At 42.1% G+C, this 18,295-nt stretch overlaps 1 protein-coding gene across 1 annotated transcript; it reads left to right on the top strand.

The window, feature by feature from the left end:
- Positions 1-606: 606 nt before the first annotated feature.
- LOC124113636 (A-agglutinin anchorage subunit-like) lies at positions 607-17,873 on the top strand. Its single transcript, XM_048383871.1, has 8 exons — positions 607-1,612; positions 3,071-3,448; positions 8,272-8,640; positions 9,480-9,667; positions 9,755-9,803; positions 12,723-12,773; positions 14,642-14,738; positions 16,683-17,873. The coding sequence occupies exons 1-8, from the start codon at positions 1,561-1,563 to the stop codon at positions 16,969-16,971; spliced, it is 1,473 nt and encodes a 490-aa protein (XP_048239828.1). The 5' UTR covers positions 607-1,560; the 3' UTR covers positions 16,972-17,873.
- The last annotated feature ends 422 nt before the right edge of the window (positions 17,874-18,295 follow it).

Below are 18,295 nucleotides of genomic sequence, written 5' to 3'. Positions count from 1 at the left end.
ACAGTGGCAAATATCTCAAATTACTTGTTTGATAAGCATTTCTTAGAAATTGACGGATGACAAAGTAGACACAATTTATGGATAACAACTTCTATATTTTACTGTAATGGGGATGTTTCGGTATAAACCCGTTGTCTTGCTTGACAATGCTACAAGGATCTATAACGAAACGTTGCCATTACAGTAAAATAAAAAAGTTGTTATCCATAAATAGTGTCTACTTTGTTATCACAAATTAGGGGCGGTCGGGTAGCCTAGTGGTTAAAGCGTTCGCTCGTCACGCCGAAGACCCGGGTTCGATTCCCGACATGGGTACAATGTGTGAAGCCCATTTCTGGTGTCCCCCGCCGTGATATTGCTGGAATATTGCTAAAAACGGCGTAAAAGCATACTCACTCACTCACTCACTCACTTATCACAAATTATCTAAAAAATATACACCACAGACTTGGAAACCAACAGATATTATCTGATAATTCGTAGTGAAGTCTTTCAAGCAGAAGAGTGTCAGGGATCACACAATACCAACAAGCCAAGACAGGCTAATTGTCTGAGAATCATAAGCTAGACAGGTGACCCACTTCCCCGTTGAAATAAGTCAGGTGTCTACTGAATCGTGACCCACACAGCCATGGAGAGACTGTACCAACACTTCGACTGAAAGACACCACCAGCCAGCCTTGTACAGTCAGTATCATACATGGTATTCTATACATCGAGCGTGCACAGTTCTCCAAACTGCATGATCACGAAAAGGGAACTATAAATACCCCACAAACTTGTTGGGTAGCATGACAAGGCTGTATGCTTTCACAACAAAACAGGGCGACAGGGAGACCTTGTACAGTCAGTATCATACATGGTATTCTATACATCGAGCGTGCACAGTTCTCCAAACTGCATGATCACGAAAAGGGAACTATAAATACCCCACAAACTTGTTGGGTAGCATGACAAGGCTGTATGCTTTCACAACAAAACAGGGCGACAGGGAGACCTTGTGTCCAACACTGAACTTGCAGCACAACATGACAGTTTGATGGTGTTGTGTTTATACACCAAAACACAATACTGCTGTGATATTGCATGGTTCTGTACTGACAAGTGTCAAGCGGAGCTGCAAATCTGGACAGAATAACAGTGTGGAGACAGACCATGTCATGACAAGTTATTGTACCCTCCTATTGTACATGACCAGACCCGATCTAATGTAAGAAATGTGACTGACATAAGGCGGATTGCTTTCTCTGATCCCTGATCCAGTACCTCTGGCCTACAGCATCTACATAGCGTCCTCATCATTCCAACCAGGAACCGGAGAATAAGTTCATTGTATTTCTCCACTGGAGCTGAGATGAGCTGAGATGAGCTGAGATGAGCTGAGATGAACATGTTGTTTCGTAACCACTTGATTCTGAAACCATCGTTTCATGTTACGTGTACTGGAAACATTTATGGCGCATGTTGTATGAACTGAGTTTGTAGCATCTTCCTAGTTTATCCGAGATACACATGACTGGACAGATTTAATGACCGACCTCTCTCACAGCCCGGGACAAGATGACACTCACTGTGTTGGTAACATTCTGTCTTCTCCTCATCGTACAGTGTGGTAAGTTGATGAATATAGGAGTTTGGCTGGTTCCTGGTATTTTCATAAGTTTACTCTGTAGGTAGAATATAACACGAGCTTAACAACTCTATTTTACCTAAGTAAAAACAAGGTTTTCCAATGTTAGCAATATTACAGTTATAACCACTCTCAACTATGTACAACACATCAACATAACGTTTCAGTGATAAGAACTATGTTGAAACATCTCAATAATGTTTCAGCGATGACAACTATGTTGAACACATCTACATAACGTTTCAGTGATAACAACTATGTACAACACATCTACATAATGTTTCAGTGATAACAACTATGTACAACACATCTACATAATGTTTCAGTGATAACAACTATGTACAACACATCTACATAATGTTTCAGTGATAACAACTATGTACAACACATCTACATAATGTTTCAGTGATAACAACTATGTTGAACACATCAACATAATGTTTCAGTGATAACAACTATGTACAACACATCTACATAATGTTTCAGTGATAACAACTATGTACAACACATCTACATAATGTTTCAGTGATAACAACTATGTACAACACATCTACATAACGTTTCAGTGATAACAACTATGTACAACAGATCTACATAACGTTTCAGTGATAACAATTATGTACAACACATCTACATAATGTTTCAGTGATAACAACTATGTACAACACATCTACATAATGTTTCAGTGATAACAACTATGTACAACACATCTACATAATGTTTCAGTGATAACAACTATGTTGAACACATCAACATAATGTTTCAGTGATAACAACTATGTACAACACATCTACATAATGTTTCAGTGATAACAACTATGTACAACACATCTACATAATGTTTCAGTGATAACAACTATGTACAACACATCTACATAATGTTTCAGTGATAACAACTATGTTGAACACATCAACATAACGTTTCAGTGATAACAACTATGTACAACACATCTACATAATGTTTCAGTGATAACAACTATGTACAACCAACTACATAATGTTTCAGTGATAACAACTATGTACAACACATCTACATAATGTTTCAGTGATAACAACTATGTACAACACATCTACATAATGTTTCAGTGATAACAACTATGTACAACACATCTACATAATTTCAGTGATGACAACTATGTACAACACATTTACGTAATGTTTCAGTGATGACAATTATGTAGAACACTTCTGTGTAATGTTTCACTGATGACAACTCTGTACAACACATCCACGTAATGTTTCAGTGATGACAAATATGTACAAATCATCTACATGTTTCAGTGATGACATCTATGTACAATACATCTTCGAAATGTTTCAGTGATGACAACTATGTACAAATCATCTATTTCATGTTTCAGTGATGACAACTCTGTACAACACATTTACGTAATGTTTCAGTGATGACAACTATGTACAAATCATCTATTTCATGTTTCAGTGATGACAACTCTGTACAACACATCTACATCATGCTTCAGTGGTAGTGAAAGGAATGAACAGATAACCGCCAGCTGCCAGCTCAACACAACGACTGAGGTTGGGATCATTGCTGTTCACAGACAGTTTTTTGGAGTCAAACCATACAGCAATATGTGCCAGAGTACAGACAATGCCTCTGTGTGCTGCAGCCACAATGACGCAGACTGTGTCCTGGTCTCTGTCGCTGGACAGCTCCCAGATGCGACCATCGCAGGATGCTCCGGCCAGAGGGAATGTCTGATCCAGGCCAAGAAGAAGTTTACTGGCTCTTGTCCCAAGAACAACCTCTTCCCTAGCTTTACTACATATGGCCACATGGAGTACGAGTGTATCAATGGTAAGTTGTTCAACACATGAAGTACCAGTGTATCAATGGTAAGTTGTTCAACACATGAAGTACGAGTGTATCAATGGTAAGTGGTTCAACACATGGAGTACGAGTGTATCAATGGTAAGTGGTTCAACACATGGAGTACGAGTGTATCAATGGTAAGTGGTTCAACACATGGAGTACGAGTGTATCAATGGTAAGTGGTTCAACACATGGAGTACGAGTGTATCAATGGTAAGTGGTTCAACACATGGAGTACGAGTGTATCAATGGTAAGTGGTTCAACACATGGAGTACGAGTGTATCAATGGTAAGTGGTTCAACACATGGAGTACGAGTGTATCAATGGTAAGTGATTAAACACATGATGGAGTATGGCCAGATGGAGTATGAGTGTATCAATGGTAAGTGGTTCAACACATGGAGTATGAGTGTATCAATGGTAAGTGGTTCAACACATTGAGTACGAGTGTATCAATGGTAAGTGGTTAAACACATGGTGGAGTATGGCCACATGGAGTACGAGTGTATCAATGGTAAGTGGTTCAACACATGGAGTACGAGTGTATCAATGGTAAGTGGTTCAACATGGAGTACGAAAGCATCAATGGTAAGTGGTTCAACACATGGAGTACGAGTGTATCAATGGTAAGTGGTTCAACACATGGAGTACGTGTGTATCAATGGCAAGTGGTTCCACACATGGAGTACGAGTGTATCAATGGTAAGTGGTTCAACACATGATGGAGTATGGCCACATGGAGTACGAGTGTATCAATGGTAAGTGGTTAAACACATGGTGGAGTATGGCCACATGGAGTACGAGTGTATCAATGGTAAGTGGTTCAACACATGGAGTACGAGTGTATCAATGGTAAGTGGTTCAACATGGAGTACGAAAGCATCAATGGTAAGTGGTTCAACACATGGAGTACGAGTGTATCAATGGTAAGTGGTTCAACACATGGAGTACGTGTGTATCAATGGCAAGTGGTTCAACACATGGAGTACGAGTGTATCAATGGTAAGTGGTTCAACACATGATGGAGTATTGCCACATGGAGTACGAGTGTATCAATGGTGAGTGGTTCAACAATTGATGGAGTATGGCCACATGGAGTACGAGTGTATCAATGGTAAGTGGTTCCACACATGGAGTACGAGTGTATCAATGGTAAGTGGTTCAACACATGGTGGAGTATGGCCACATGGAGTACGAGTGTATCAATGGTAAGTGGTTCAACACATGGAGTATGAATGTATCAATGGTAAGTGGTTCAACACATGGAGTACGAGTGTATCAATGGTAAGTGGTTCAACACATGGAGTATGTGTGTATCAATGGCAAGTGGTTCAACACATGGAGTACTAGTGTATCAATGGTAAGTGGTTCAACACATGATGGAGTATGGCCACATGGAGTATGAGTGTATCAATGGTAAGTGGTTCAACACATGGAGTACGAGTGTATCAATGGTAAGTGGTTCAACACATGGAGTACGAGTGTATCAATGGTAAGTGGTTCAACACATGATGGAGTATGGCCACATGGAGTACGAGTGTATCAATGGTAAGTGGTTCAACACATGATGGAGTATGAGTGTATCAATGGTAAGTGGTTCAACACATGGAGTACGAGTGTATCAATGGTAAGTGGTTCAACACATGGAGTACGAGTGTATCAATGGTAAGTGTTTCAACACATGGAGTACGAGTGTATCAGTGGTAAGTGGTTCAACACATGGAGTACGAGTGTATCAATGGGAAGTGGTTCAACATATGGAGTACGAGTGTATCAATGGGAAGTGGTTCAACACATGGAGTATGGCCACATAGAGTACGAGTGTATCATTGGTAAGTGGTTCAACACATGGAGTACGAATGCATCAATGGTAAGTGGTTCAACACATGGACTACGAATGCATCAATGGTAAGTGGTTCAACACATGGACTACGAATGCATCAATGGTAAGTGGTTCAACACATGGACTACGAATGCATCAATGGTAAGTGGTTCAACACATGGAGTATGAGTGCATCAATGGTTAGTGGTTCAACACATGGACTACGAATGCATCAATGGTAAGTGGTTCAACACATGGAGTACCAGTGTATCAATGGTTAGTGGTTCAACACATGGAGTATGAGTGCATCAATGGTAAGTGGTTCAACACATGGAGTATGAGTGTATCAATGGTAAGTGGTTCAACACAAGGAGTATGAGTGCATCAATGGTAAGTGGTTCAACACATGGAGTATGAGTGCATCAATGGTAAGTGGTTCAACACACGGAGTATGAGTGCAACAATGGTAAGTGGTTCAACACATGGAGTACGAGTGTATCAATGGTAAGTGGTTCAACACATGGAGTATGAGTGCATCAATGGTAAGTGGTTCAACACATGGAGTATGAGTGCATCAAGGGTAAGTGGTTCAACACATGGAGTATGAGTGCATCAATGGTAAGTGGTTCAACACATGATGGAGTATGGCCAAATGGAGTACGAGTGTATCAATGGTAAGTGGTTCAACACATGGAGTATGAGTGCATCAATGGTAAGTGGTTCCACACATGGAGTATGAGTGTATCAATGGTAAGTGCTTCAACACATGGAGTACGAGCGTATCAATGGTAAGTGGTTCAACACATGGAGTATGAATGCATCAATGGTAAGTGGTTAAACACATGGAGTATGAGTGTATCGATAGTAAGTGGTTCAACACATGGAGTATGAATGCATCAATGGTAAGTGGTTAAACACATGGAGTATGAGTGTATCAATGGTAAGTGGTTCAACACATGGAGTATGAGTGTATCAATGGTAAGTGGTTCCACACATGGAGTATGAGTGTATCAATGGTAAGTGGTTCCACACATGGAGTACGAGTGTATCAATGGTAAGTGGTTCAACACATGGAGTACTTCAAGCATGACAAAGTAAACACAACACAGGGATTATTGATGCAGAGTGGTAAATAGAGCTCAATAAAGTTAGTGAATGTGTTCAAAGATGATGAGTGGACACACAAGAATAAAGCACAAATTTGCATTTGTTTCACATTCACTTGGTGCATGTAGACATACTTACTGGGTTGCATTTTTCAATAATAGGTTGCACTGATGCATGTTCTGTACAGCTAAATCAAGCCCTGAAACCCCTTTGCACTACACATCAGAAAGACCTTTCACGACCTTTGACCGAATATGAGGAGAGGTGAGGTGAAATGGGGTTTAATGGGGTCCAAGATTATTGCACTTATATCGACGTGCATGCACGTGTATGTGTGTGTGTGTGTGTGAACCCCGGACCTTCCGCTCTCCGGGCAGACGCTCTACCATTAGACCACGGAGATGGTCTGACCGAATATGAAATGACTAACAAGAAGTTGACATTAGCCAAACTGAAAGCAGTTTTCTTGAGGTACACGGCACTAGTTTCAAACTGGCACTTTGAAAACTATTTTGACAAAGTTCTTCAGAATTTTGAACTTGAAAACTGAACAAAATATAATTCTGGAATATCTGAAAGATGGCAGTACTTCCCAAAGGCTGAAGAAAGTCTCTCCCGTTTCAAATGTTTACTCAATTGAAGAGAGAGATAGAAGATGATTTTAACAGAATCAGTCATACAGCCCGTAACTGTCATTCGGAATAACCCATGTAGATCTTTTTGAGGTTGAATGATTAGATACCACATTCTGTCTGTCACTTTCCCAATCTGGTAAGCAACATTTACACTGGTCAGATGAAAGGTCGTTCTTATGTGACTTTTCATGGGATGTCCTCAGATCTTTGTTTAGCGGTAACAAGAACTAAGATCTGACTTCCATGAGATCAGTGGCAAGTGGCTCTTCACAGGATCCTGGTCATGTTTGGGGCTGTCACCTGACATGTATGAGCATGTGTTAGTGCTAAAGAAGGAGACATTTGCCCTGGGAGTCAAGATGATACATCAACATGGTCATAGACCCCAAGAAAACTTAGACAGCTGTGGATACAATCTGAAAGACCCCGACCACCTAAGAAATTGAATGAAGAGTTGCATTCATTAGCCATGCCACAATCCTGCATATGAGGGTGAGTGAGTAAGGTTTTACGCTGTTTTGAGCAATATTCCAGCAATATCACAGCGGGGGACACCACAAATGGGCTTCACACATTGTACCCATGTCGGGAATCGAACCCGAGTCTTCGGCGTGACGAGCAAACGCTTTAACCACTAGGCTACCCGACCGCCCCTCCTGCATATCAATTTGCCCTTATAATCTTTCTAGGTTTGTCAGCAACATACCTGAGATTGTGTGTATCACTTAAGTGGTAAACATCTAAGATCTGCATCACTTCAGGCTTTCCTCACACATCAAGCAGACACACTGTAAAAGAACTGAAATACTGTTCAAAGGGAGTGAAACCCAACTCACTCACTCGCTCACTCTTGTGACCTTGTGCTTTCAAATTGAAAGCCATTAATCTAACAAATCACCTCAAAGGTGCAAATATCATAAGTTGTAGAAGGATCACAAGGGATACATGAGGTTTTATGTTTCCAGCGTTAGGTTTTAAAACCCCGAGTGATCCTGCTGCAACTCCGACTTCCACTGACTTGGAAAAGCATGCAGCTTTTTGCTTTGATGCTGGGTATAAGGGATTTATTCTGCCTCACAGAAATCCACTGGCAGCCGGACTTGCTCGTGGTGGGGAATAAGGGATTTATTCGCCCGCTGAGAAATTTATTCCCCTCCAAGGCGGGATACATATCTTATCAAGATCGCGTGGACCAATCAGATCTCATCATTCTGACATGGAGGTATGATAATCTCTGTTTTAGTGGGACTCCTGACAGACATGTGCCATGACGGCATCATCAAGAACAACAAGAACCTGTACCTGTCCAGCAACATCTACCACCTGAACACAGAGCACCAAGACAGGACCTGCTCCTGCACCGCAACCACAACGTGTGGGGAGACTATAGACGTAGAGGCTGTTGACGTCCGGCTGCACCGAACCGCGAGCTCCTGCACGGAGAACCTCCTCATCCTGGACAACCGCAACACCACCCACAACAACACCATCACATGTTACAACACAAGCCTCAACGGGCTCGTCAGCATTTTCACCAGCCAATCAAACAGTCTCACCTTGAACTTGACTATCAGTGGCAAACATACAGGAAAAGTCTGGATAAAAATAAAAGGTAAAGTTTTCAACTGTTGCCTGATACCCTGAAATTGAACCATCTTTACTCCTGAAATTGTTTTCACAGGGTTTTATCTAGGATTCTTAACTAAGTGCCCTTGGCATACAAAATGGGAAAAAATAATTATTTTCTTAACATTGCAATAATTGTAAAAATCTGTGATGAACAGTTACCTCTATCCGTCACCTAAAAATAATACCTGTAGAATAGGTCTTCAGCAAACCATGCTTGCTGTAAAAGGCGACTATGCTTTTCGGAAAAGGCGACTAATGGGACCGGGTGGTCAGGCTCGCAGACTTGGTTGATGCATGTCATTATATCCAAATTGCGTCGATCAATGCTCATGATGTCAATCACTGGACCCGTTCAGACGCGATCATTTACAGACTGCGGTCATATAGCTGGAATATTGCAGAGTGTGGCATTAAACTATGAACAAACCTAAAAGAAGCCATGACTTTAGTTAAAACTATATAACCATAGGTGTTTCACCTCTGTAAGAAGAAAACTTTAAAAAACTCAAAATATTTTTCAGTACTTTTGTACCTACCTACAACCGATATCAATCAAACTATTTGAAACATAAGATTTGCCTCATCCTATTATCATTCCTTGCCAATAATGCAAAATGATCCAGGGAATTGTTACATGGTGCCTTGCAAAAAAATAACTCGACCAATTAGTCAAATCTTGTCTTATTTTGCTTCACTGTCTTGAAAATAGTAGGCAAAGTAGGCTGATGCTGAGAATGACCAAAGTTCACTGATGTGGATTTTCCTTATTACCTATAATGCCCACATTGTCTTTCAACCTCCATGACATGACTGTTCTGGCAGGGACATCACCAAACACCACTGTGGCTCTCAAGTGTGGAGCAACTAGCCAAATCACCACTGACCCCAGCCACCTCTGTCCAGGGGACTTGACAACAACGCCACCAACAACAACAACAACTACTACAACAACAACAACAACAACACCTACAACAACAACAACACCTACAACAACAACAACACCTACAACAACAACAACACCTACAACGCCACCAACAACAACAACTACTACAACAACAACAACAACAACACCTACAACAACAACAACACCTACAACAACAACAACACCTACAACAACAACAACAACAACACCTACTACAACGACAAGTAAGTCACACTCACTCTGTACATTTTAAGACCATAGGCTAGCTGCAATGAAGGTAATCCTTAAAATGAAAATATTTGAAGAGTTTGATGTTAAATTGACTTTTAATTTAAACCAGAAATGAGCCCAGACAGTAAGGCTGGGTTGAGTAGTCCAAATTTACTACCCGGGTACCCACCAGCCTATTACCCGACCCTACCTGGGTACCAACCACCCTATTACCCGACCCTACCTGGGTACCCACCACCCTATTACCCGACCCTACCCGGGGACCCACCACCCTATTACCTGACCCTACCCGGGGACCCACCACCCTATTACCTGACCCTACCTGGGTACCCACCACCCTATTACCTGACCCTACCTGGGTACCCACCACCCTATTACCTGACCCTACCCGGGTACCCACCACCCTATTACCTGACCCTACCCAGGTACCAACCACCCTATTTCCCGACCCTATCCAGGTACCCAGCTCCCTATTACCCGACCCTACCCGGGGACCCACCACCCTATTACCTGACCCTACCCGGGTACCCACCACCCTATTTCCCGACCCTACCCGGGGACCCATTACCCTATTACCTGACCCTACCCGGGTACCCACCACCCTATTACCCGACACTACCCGGGTACCCACTGTAGATATTTAGAGATAGGTACAAACTGTCAGATTTGGAAAAGTTTGACCTCAGCCCTGGCAAACTGTATTTATATACATGTGTGAAACGAGTTGGCCATGGATACACTGATGTTTATTGCATGAAGTTTTATCTTTATTCAAACATATAAAAGCCAGAAGGAATGGGTACATTGTCAGGAAGAAAAGGGAACATTACAACATTAGTGACTTATAGTGTAACCATAGAGTTCCAGATAATTTTTGTCATTAAAAAATATATCATGTGACTAAATACGGGTCCGGGTAGTCCTGTGGGTACCCGGGTCCTACGCAGGACCCACCCGACCCGAGTACCCGAGTTATCCGTCCCAGCCTTACCAGACAGTCTCTTCATTTTCAGAAACTGAAGAAATCTAGACAAAGTTTTGAAGACTTGGGAATTTTCAGATATTTCAGGAATTTGAGCCTGTTCATGCCTAGCAGTGTTACACTGATGAACAGTAGTTGATGTCATAAATTCAGACACTGTAAGACACATGACATCCCTTGTTATAAGATAAGACTTGTGTCTTTTCAGGCTGGGACAAGTCCAAATTTACTACCCGGGTACCCAACCCCCCATTACCCGACCCAACCTGGGTACCCGCAGAGGGTTTTATGAGTTGGGTGTATAGAATGTCCAATTGCGAATTGTTTTACTAGAGCGCTGGCAAAATCTATTTGGATACACATATGAAAAGATCTGATCATGCATGCAATGAAGCTGACTGAAGATTTATCTTTTAAACTCTAACATTTAAACGTCAGAAGGTATGCATACATAGTCAGAAAGAAATGCGAACATTAACGACATTATGTTGTTTAACCTTGGAGTTTTTAGGCCTATTGTTACTGTTGTTAAAAAATATATCACATGACTAATCATGGGTCCGGGTAGCACTGTAGGTGCCGAGGTCCTACTCAGGACCCACCCGACCCGAGTACCCAAGCTACCTGTCCCAGCCCTAGTGTCTTTGCCTGCTCACAGATGATGGTTTTCTGGAACCAGGGTCCTACTCAGGACCCATCCGACCCGAGTACCCGAGCTCCCTGTCCCAGCCCTAGTGTCTTTGCCTGCTCACAGATGATGGTTTTCTGGTACCAGGGTCCTACTCAGGACCCACCCGACCCGAGTACCCGAGCTACCTGTCCCAGCCCTAGTGTCTTTGCCTGCTCACAGATGATGGTTTTCTGGTACCAGGGTCCTACTCAGGACCCACCCGACCCAAGTACCCGAGCTCCCTGTCCCTGCCCTAGTGTCTTTGCCTGCTCACAGATGATGGTTTTCTGGTACCAGGGTCCTACTCAGGACCCACCCGACCCGAGTACCCGAGCTACCTGTCCCTGCCCTAGTGTCTTTGCCTGCTCACAGATGATGGTTTTCTGGTACCAGGGTCCTACTCAGGACCCACCCGACCCGAGTACCCGAGCTACCTGTCCCAGCCTTGGTGTCTTTGCCTGCTCACAGATGATGGTTTTCTGGTACCAGGGTCCTACTCAGGACCCACCCGACCCGAGTACCCGAGCTACCTGTCCCTGCCCTAGTGTCTTTGCCTGCTCACAGATGATGGTTTTCTGGTACCAGGGTCCTACTCAGGACCCACCCGACCCGAGTACCCGAGCTCCCTGTCCCAGCCCTAGTGTCTTTGCCTGCTCACAGATGATGGTTTTCTGGTACCAGGGTCCTACTCAGGACCCACCCGACCCGAGTACCCGAGCTACCTGTCCCAGCCTTGGTGTCTTAGCCTGCTCACAGATGATGGTTTTCTGGTACCAGGGTCCTACTCAGGACCCTCCCGACCCGAGTACCCGAGCTACCTGTCCCTGCCCTAGTGTCTTTGCCTGCTCACAGATGATGGTTTTCTGGTACCAGTGTCCTACTCAGGACCCACCCGACCCGAGTACCCGAGCTCCCTGTCCCAGCCCTAGTGTCTTTGCCTGCTCACAGATGATGGTTTTCTGGTACCAGGGTCCTACTCAGGACCCACCCGACCCGAGTACCCGAGCTCCCTGTTCCAGCCCTAGTGTCTTTGCCTGCTCACAGATGATGGTTTTCTGGTACCAGGGTCCTACTCAGGACCCACCCGACCCGAGTACCCGAGCTCCCTGTCCCAGCCCTAGTGTCTTTGCCTGCTCACAGATGATGGTTTTCTGGTACCAGGGTCCTACTCAGGACCCACCCAACCCGAGTACCCGAGCTACCTGTCCCTGCCCTAGTGTCTTTGCCTGCTCACAGATGATGGTTTTCTGTACATTTCAGCTGAGAAGAAGTGTGGGTCTGAAGAGGTCTGTGAGGGGACAGCTGCAACAGGTACAGGGGGGTGCTAATAGGGGGCCTATGTTACCATGGATACTAGAGCGGTAGCATATCTCAATTGTAAGGTCAAGACACAATGTCAAATATAAGATGATACATAAACCTGTATTCCATAGATAAAGTTATTGATAAGAGCTCCAACTGAGCCATACTTAGCAAATTTGAATAAAATAAAACAAACAAAATCCACAGTCTTAAATCCAAGCATCAGAAAATTGAAGTTTACAGTTATTTTTGTACTTTACTGGTATATATCATACAAAATGTTCTCCAAACAATTTTACATCAAAGACTTCATGGTATGATACTGATGTCTTGGAACAAAGAATCACCCTGTGCCGATACTATGGTGTATTGACACAACCCAACGGTATGGCAGCAGTGAAGAAGTCACTGTGCAAACTGCAGTCCGTTTGGCGCCACACGAGAACGATGAATTGCAAAAAAGAGACTCAAAATCCGGAAAAGTCTTCTAAATGTCAATACAGTACACAGCAATGAATGCCCCGTACCCAACAATATCGATCTGCTGTTATTTTTATTCCCATCACTGGAAGAAGTTGTTTAAAGAACTATTATGTTGTTATGTGTACAAGTTGACATCTTGAACAGAGGGGGCACAACGGCAGAAGGAACAGCGCAAACACGTACTGCATGTATACATAGTATACATCTTTGTTGACTGACAAGATGTGTTACTCAGTAGATGTGAAACAGTTGATGTTTAAGATGTAAGATTTCTTGTGAAGCAGAAAGAGGACTGTAGCTGTTAATGCAGTGGCACGAGGCACTACAGACCACAAGAGTTGGTGATTGAGAATGGTTGTCATGTAGGAGTGCCTGTGTGGTGGTGCCTGCGTGGCGTTGCGTGGCATGGCATGGCATGGCGTGATGTGGCATTGTATAGGTTGTACACTTTCCAGCTTACACAATACTTGCATGGGTGATGGCACGGGAGACATTTCAGCCCGTGAATGTTAATGCATTCAACCACTTGTTCACGCACTCAACAACCGGTTCACTCCCACACTCTCTCACCAAACAACACAAAGTTCTTACAAAAGAACAGTAAAAACATTTTTCTTTTAAATGAGCAGCCATTTTACGAATGTATCAGTTTCAGCATTTAATGACATTTAGCTGCAGCATTCCCATTTAATAACATTCAGCTGCTGCATTCCCATTTAATGACATTTAGCTGCAGTATTCCCATTTAATAACATTTAGCTGCAGCATTCCCATTTAATGACATTCAGCTGCTGCATTCCCATTTAATGACATTTAGCTGCAGTATTCCCATTTAATAACATTCAGCTGCAGCATTCCCATTTAATGACATTCAGCTGCTGCATTCCCATTTAATGACATTTGGCTGCAGTATTCCCATTTAATAACATTCAGCTGCAGCATTCCCATTTAATAACATTCAGCTGCAGCATTCCCATTTAATAACATTCAGCTGCTGCATTCCCATTTAATGACATTTAGCTGCAGTATTCCCATTTAATAACATTTAGCTGCAGCATTCCCATTTAATGACATTCAGCTGCTGCATTCCCATTTAATGACATTTAGCTGCAGTATTCCCATTTAATAACATTTAGCTGCAGCATTCTCATTTAATGACATTTAGCTGCAACACTCCTATTTAATGACATTTCTCTGCAGCATTCCTATGTGACCCATTGTATAAACCCTAACCATGCTAATTGTAACTGTTTAGGTAATGATCAATTCAAGTGCTGACAAATATTTTCTACCTGATTGTGACATCATTGTGAGCATATATATATACACCGTCAACCCACCCAGTGGACTGGAACTGCTTCTACTGACTCTACCATGTCTGCCTTATCTTACAGTGGCAGCGTTATCCATAGGTGCCATCGCCGGCATCATCATCGCTGGTGTCGTCATTCTTCTTGTCATCATCCTCATCCTCGTCCTCATCTTCCGCAGGTAAGGGTTGACATTGCATCTGTGGAACACAGAGATGCCTATTTGGAACACTCTTTATCTTTGTACACAGTACTTGCCCGAAACAGTGATAAAAGTAAATCCTACTTTTTCAAAACAACATACCGTATTCGAAGTAATAAGCGCCCAGGGCGCTCTCAAAATTAGAAATAGGGGGCTCTTATTAGAATATTATTTTGGTGGCAAAAAGAGAGTTGAAAGATAAATTTCGTGGTTTATGCTGACACACTGAAATGTTATATGCGACAGAGACATTTTTCCAGAATTTAATTGCCCATAAATAAAAAATGAATGCATATAACACACGAGTGTGTATTATACGCGAATAAATAAGTCTTGTGTACATTGATCAATCGGAAGGGGTGCTAATTGGGATTGTTCACTAGCCAGTATATTAGCAAATATCGCCGTGGGCGCTTATTACGTCGAATACGGTACATGTATTTCAAAATGAAAGAGCCTGACATTATTTAAAGGAATTTGACAGAGACAACTGTTCACGGAAGCATAAAATAAAGATCTAAAATGGCCCAGATTTGATTCTCATATTTAATTGAAATATTTTCTGCAATTGTCATCCAAGGATTGACACAACCCTATATTTACCCTGGAACATCTTGTTTATCATGTCTATTTCTTCCTGTTTCTTGACGAGGGTCATTGTATAAAAAGAACCCACTGACCCTGAATGTACACACACAATAGAAAATACTTCCCTGAATGTTAAAAAGGTTGCTATGGCAAAATACCACTACTTATTAATCAGCTGTTGGTAATAAGCCATGATTGGCCAACATCATACATTGAGTGGGCCAAGTCCAAACAAGGGAACCAATACGGGATTATCAGACCAATATAGGATACATAGCTCCAGATAACTTTTTAAGAAATTGAGTTTTTACTCTAGGGTTTCTATCTTAATTGGGTTATTACATTTTTCATTGGGTAACCAATATTTTTTCACTCATCTATTCATCACCCTATTGGTTTTTTTTTGCAAAATTAGTAAACATTTTAGGATTTAAAAAAAAGTGAAATAATGTTTTAGATGTATGTAACTGTTCTAAATATGTAGGCTTGACTCGGAAAGTAAATTAGCTCATAATTGTGTTTTGGAAATTAGCTCCTTTGTACACATGCTGAAAAAGCTTCATTGGGTATTTACGCATGCTGCTTTTATACATTTGAGTTTTTCATTTAATGCATGTGTTTCTGTACGCAAGTTAATTGAAAGTAATTGGGTTTTGTATATTTTTGGTAGGTATTTTACGCAAATACGCTTTTTATCTGTAGCTCTGGGATAAGCGGGCCAGAACGAGATTAGCAGACCAATACAGGATTAGCGGGCCAATACAGGATTTGCAGACCAATATGGGATTAGCAGCAATACGGATTAGTGGCCCAATAAACGAGATTAGCAGGCCAATATGGGATAAGCCAAACAATATGGGATTAGTGGACCAATACAGGATTAGCTGGCCAATACAGAATTAGTAAGCAAATACGGGCGAGTACGAGATTAGTGGCCCAATACGGGATTAGCATACCAATATAGGAACATCAGACACATATGGGATTAGTTGACCAATATGGGATTAGCAGGCCAATACAGGTATGAAGAAGGCCATATATGGGTTTCACAGGCCAATACGGCTTTCTACACTGTAACGGAGAAACACTAACAGCCCATTAAAGTGCTGTCATCATATTTCATCTGATCAACATTTATTAGTACTTGAGTGAGTGAGTTTTTATGCCATTTTTAGCAATATTCCAGCAATATCATGGGACACCAAAAATGGGCTTCACACATTGTACCAAACCTGGGTCTTCGGTGTGACCAGCGAACGCTTTACCCACTAGGCTACCCGACTGCCCCTATTAGTTTTGGAAGATTTTTATCCAATTTGTACGTTTGTCCTTCAGGAGTACACCCCCAGACACTGATCAGAATTATATGACACCATATCACATACCTGTCTACGAGACGCTGAGGAACTACGTACCACATGAGAGAGCCACGGTGGCCTACGACAACCAAGTCTACGTACATGACAAGATGGAGTCCCCAGACGCCAACCATGACTATGAAGAACTACAGGAAAAGATGGACCCAGGAGCCTGCAGCTATGACAATGCTGCTGTGCAAATCCACCCCCCACAATATGACAATAACGAATCAGTGATGGTCATGCCTAAAGGAGCAGTTGGTTAGTTATAGCATTGGAGAACTGACTCAAGGTTTGGTTTGGCTTGGATTGTTGTTTTATGCCGCACTCGGCAATATTCCAGCTATATGACGGCGGTCTGTGAATAATCGAGTCTGGACCAGACAATCCAGTGATTTACATCATGAACATCGATCCATGCAATTGGGATCGATGACATGCATCAACCAAGTCAGCGAGCCTGACCACCCGATCCTGTTAGTCGCCTTTTACGACAATCATAGTCGCCTGTTACGGCAAGCATGGGTTGCTGAAGACCTATTCTACCCCGGATCTTCACAGACTCAAGGACTCATCATCTCACATGCTGATAATAATCCGAGTGAACACTTTGAATGAACAGGATGCCTTTGTACAAACAACCTTAGTGCTACAACTGCATGTCTATGTTAAGGTATGGGAGCTATGACCACCTTAGCGCAAAGATGGATTTGTACAACAGCACCGTGATCCTATATATTTCATTTGCTTTGTAGATAAACCTTACAGAGCTCGAGATAAGTTTGCTTATTTGGGTATTTTACCCAGAAGTTTGATTTTGATTGGGTATCCACAATTCTCACAGGATATTTATTTCTTTTTACCCAACTGTTTCTTGACATTTGTTTTTTTTAACATGTTTCATATCAAATCCTGTAAATCATTTAAAACTAAATGAATAGGAGTATACCCGTCTGCTTCCGGGAAGCCATTTTTGTTTGCAAATCCTAGCATTGCAAGAAAGGCACTATATTTTAAATCACCAATCACCAATCAGCGACTGTTTAAGATATGTTGACTGGTCACGATGTTCTTTCCAAATCGAATCTATCTGTTTTCGAGTTTGGTTGTCGCACAAGTCAATTTTATTATCTAACAGTTGTAATAAATGCATTCGTTATTTCAGATATTTACAGTTTTTGTCGCATATTTGCTGAGCCAGGATTTGATTTGTCTTCTTATATCAGTTAACTTCTGCCTTAGTATTGAATTTAACTTGGAGGTATGTTTTTTTAATAAGGACAAAATGATTGTGCACTTTGAACATGTCATTAAGCATCTTCAGGATGCAGATTTTGAACAAGGTAAAGGCCAATCTCATTAAAATCAGATCTTAGTTCTCGCTACCGCGAAACAAAGATCTGAGGACATCCCATTGCGGGTCACGTCAGACCGACCTTGCGCAAACTTTGACTGACCAATGGAATGACCAATCAGAAGGCAGCTTTCTCGTGCTTTACGGCACTAATTTCAAATTGGCGACTACGCTTCGAAACATATTTTGACAAATTCTCGATTACAAATTTGAAACCTGAACAAAAGATCATTCTG

The sequence above is a fragment of the Haliotis rufescens genome, unplaced genomic scaffold (genome assembly GCF_023055435.1).
Source record: "Haliotis rufescens isolate VD_foot unplaced genomic scaffold, xgHalRufe1.0.p SCAF_5, whole genome shotgun sequence".
NCBI classification, from domain to species: Eukaryota; Metazoa; Mollusca; class Gastropoda; order Lepetellida; family Haliotidae; genus Haliotis; species Haliotis rufescens.
The sequence above is the reverse complement of the archived record's forward strand: the minus strand, read 5'-3'. Positions and strand labels throughout refer to the sequence as shown.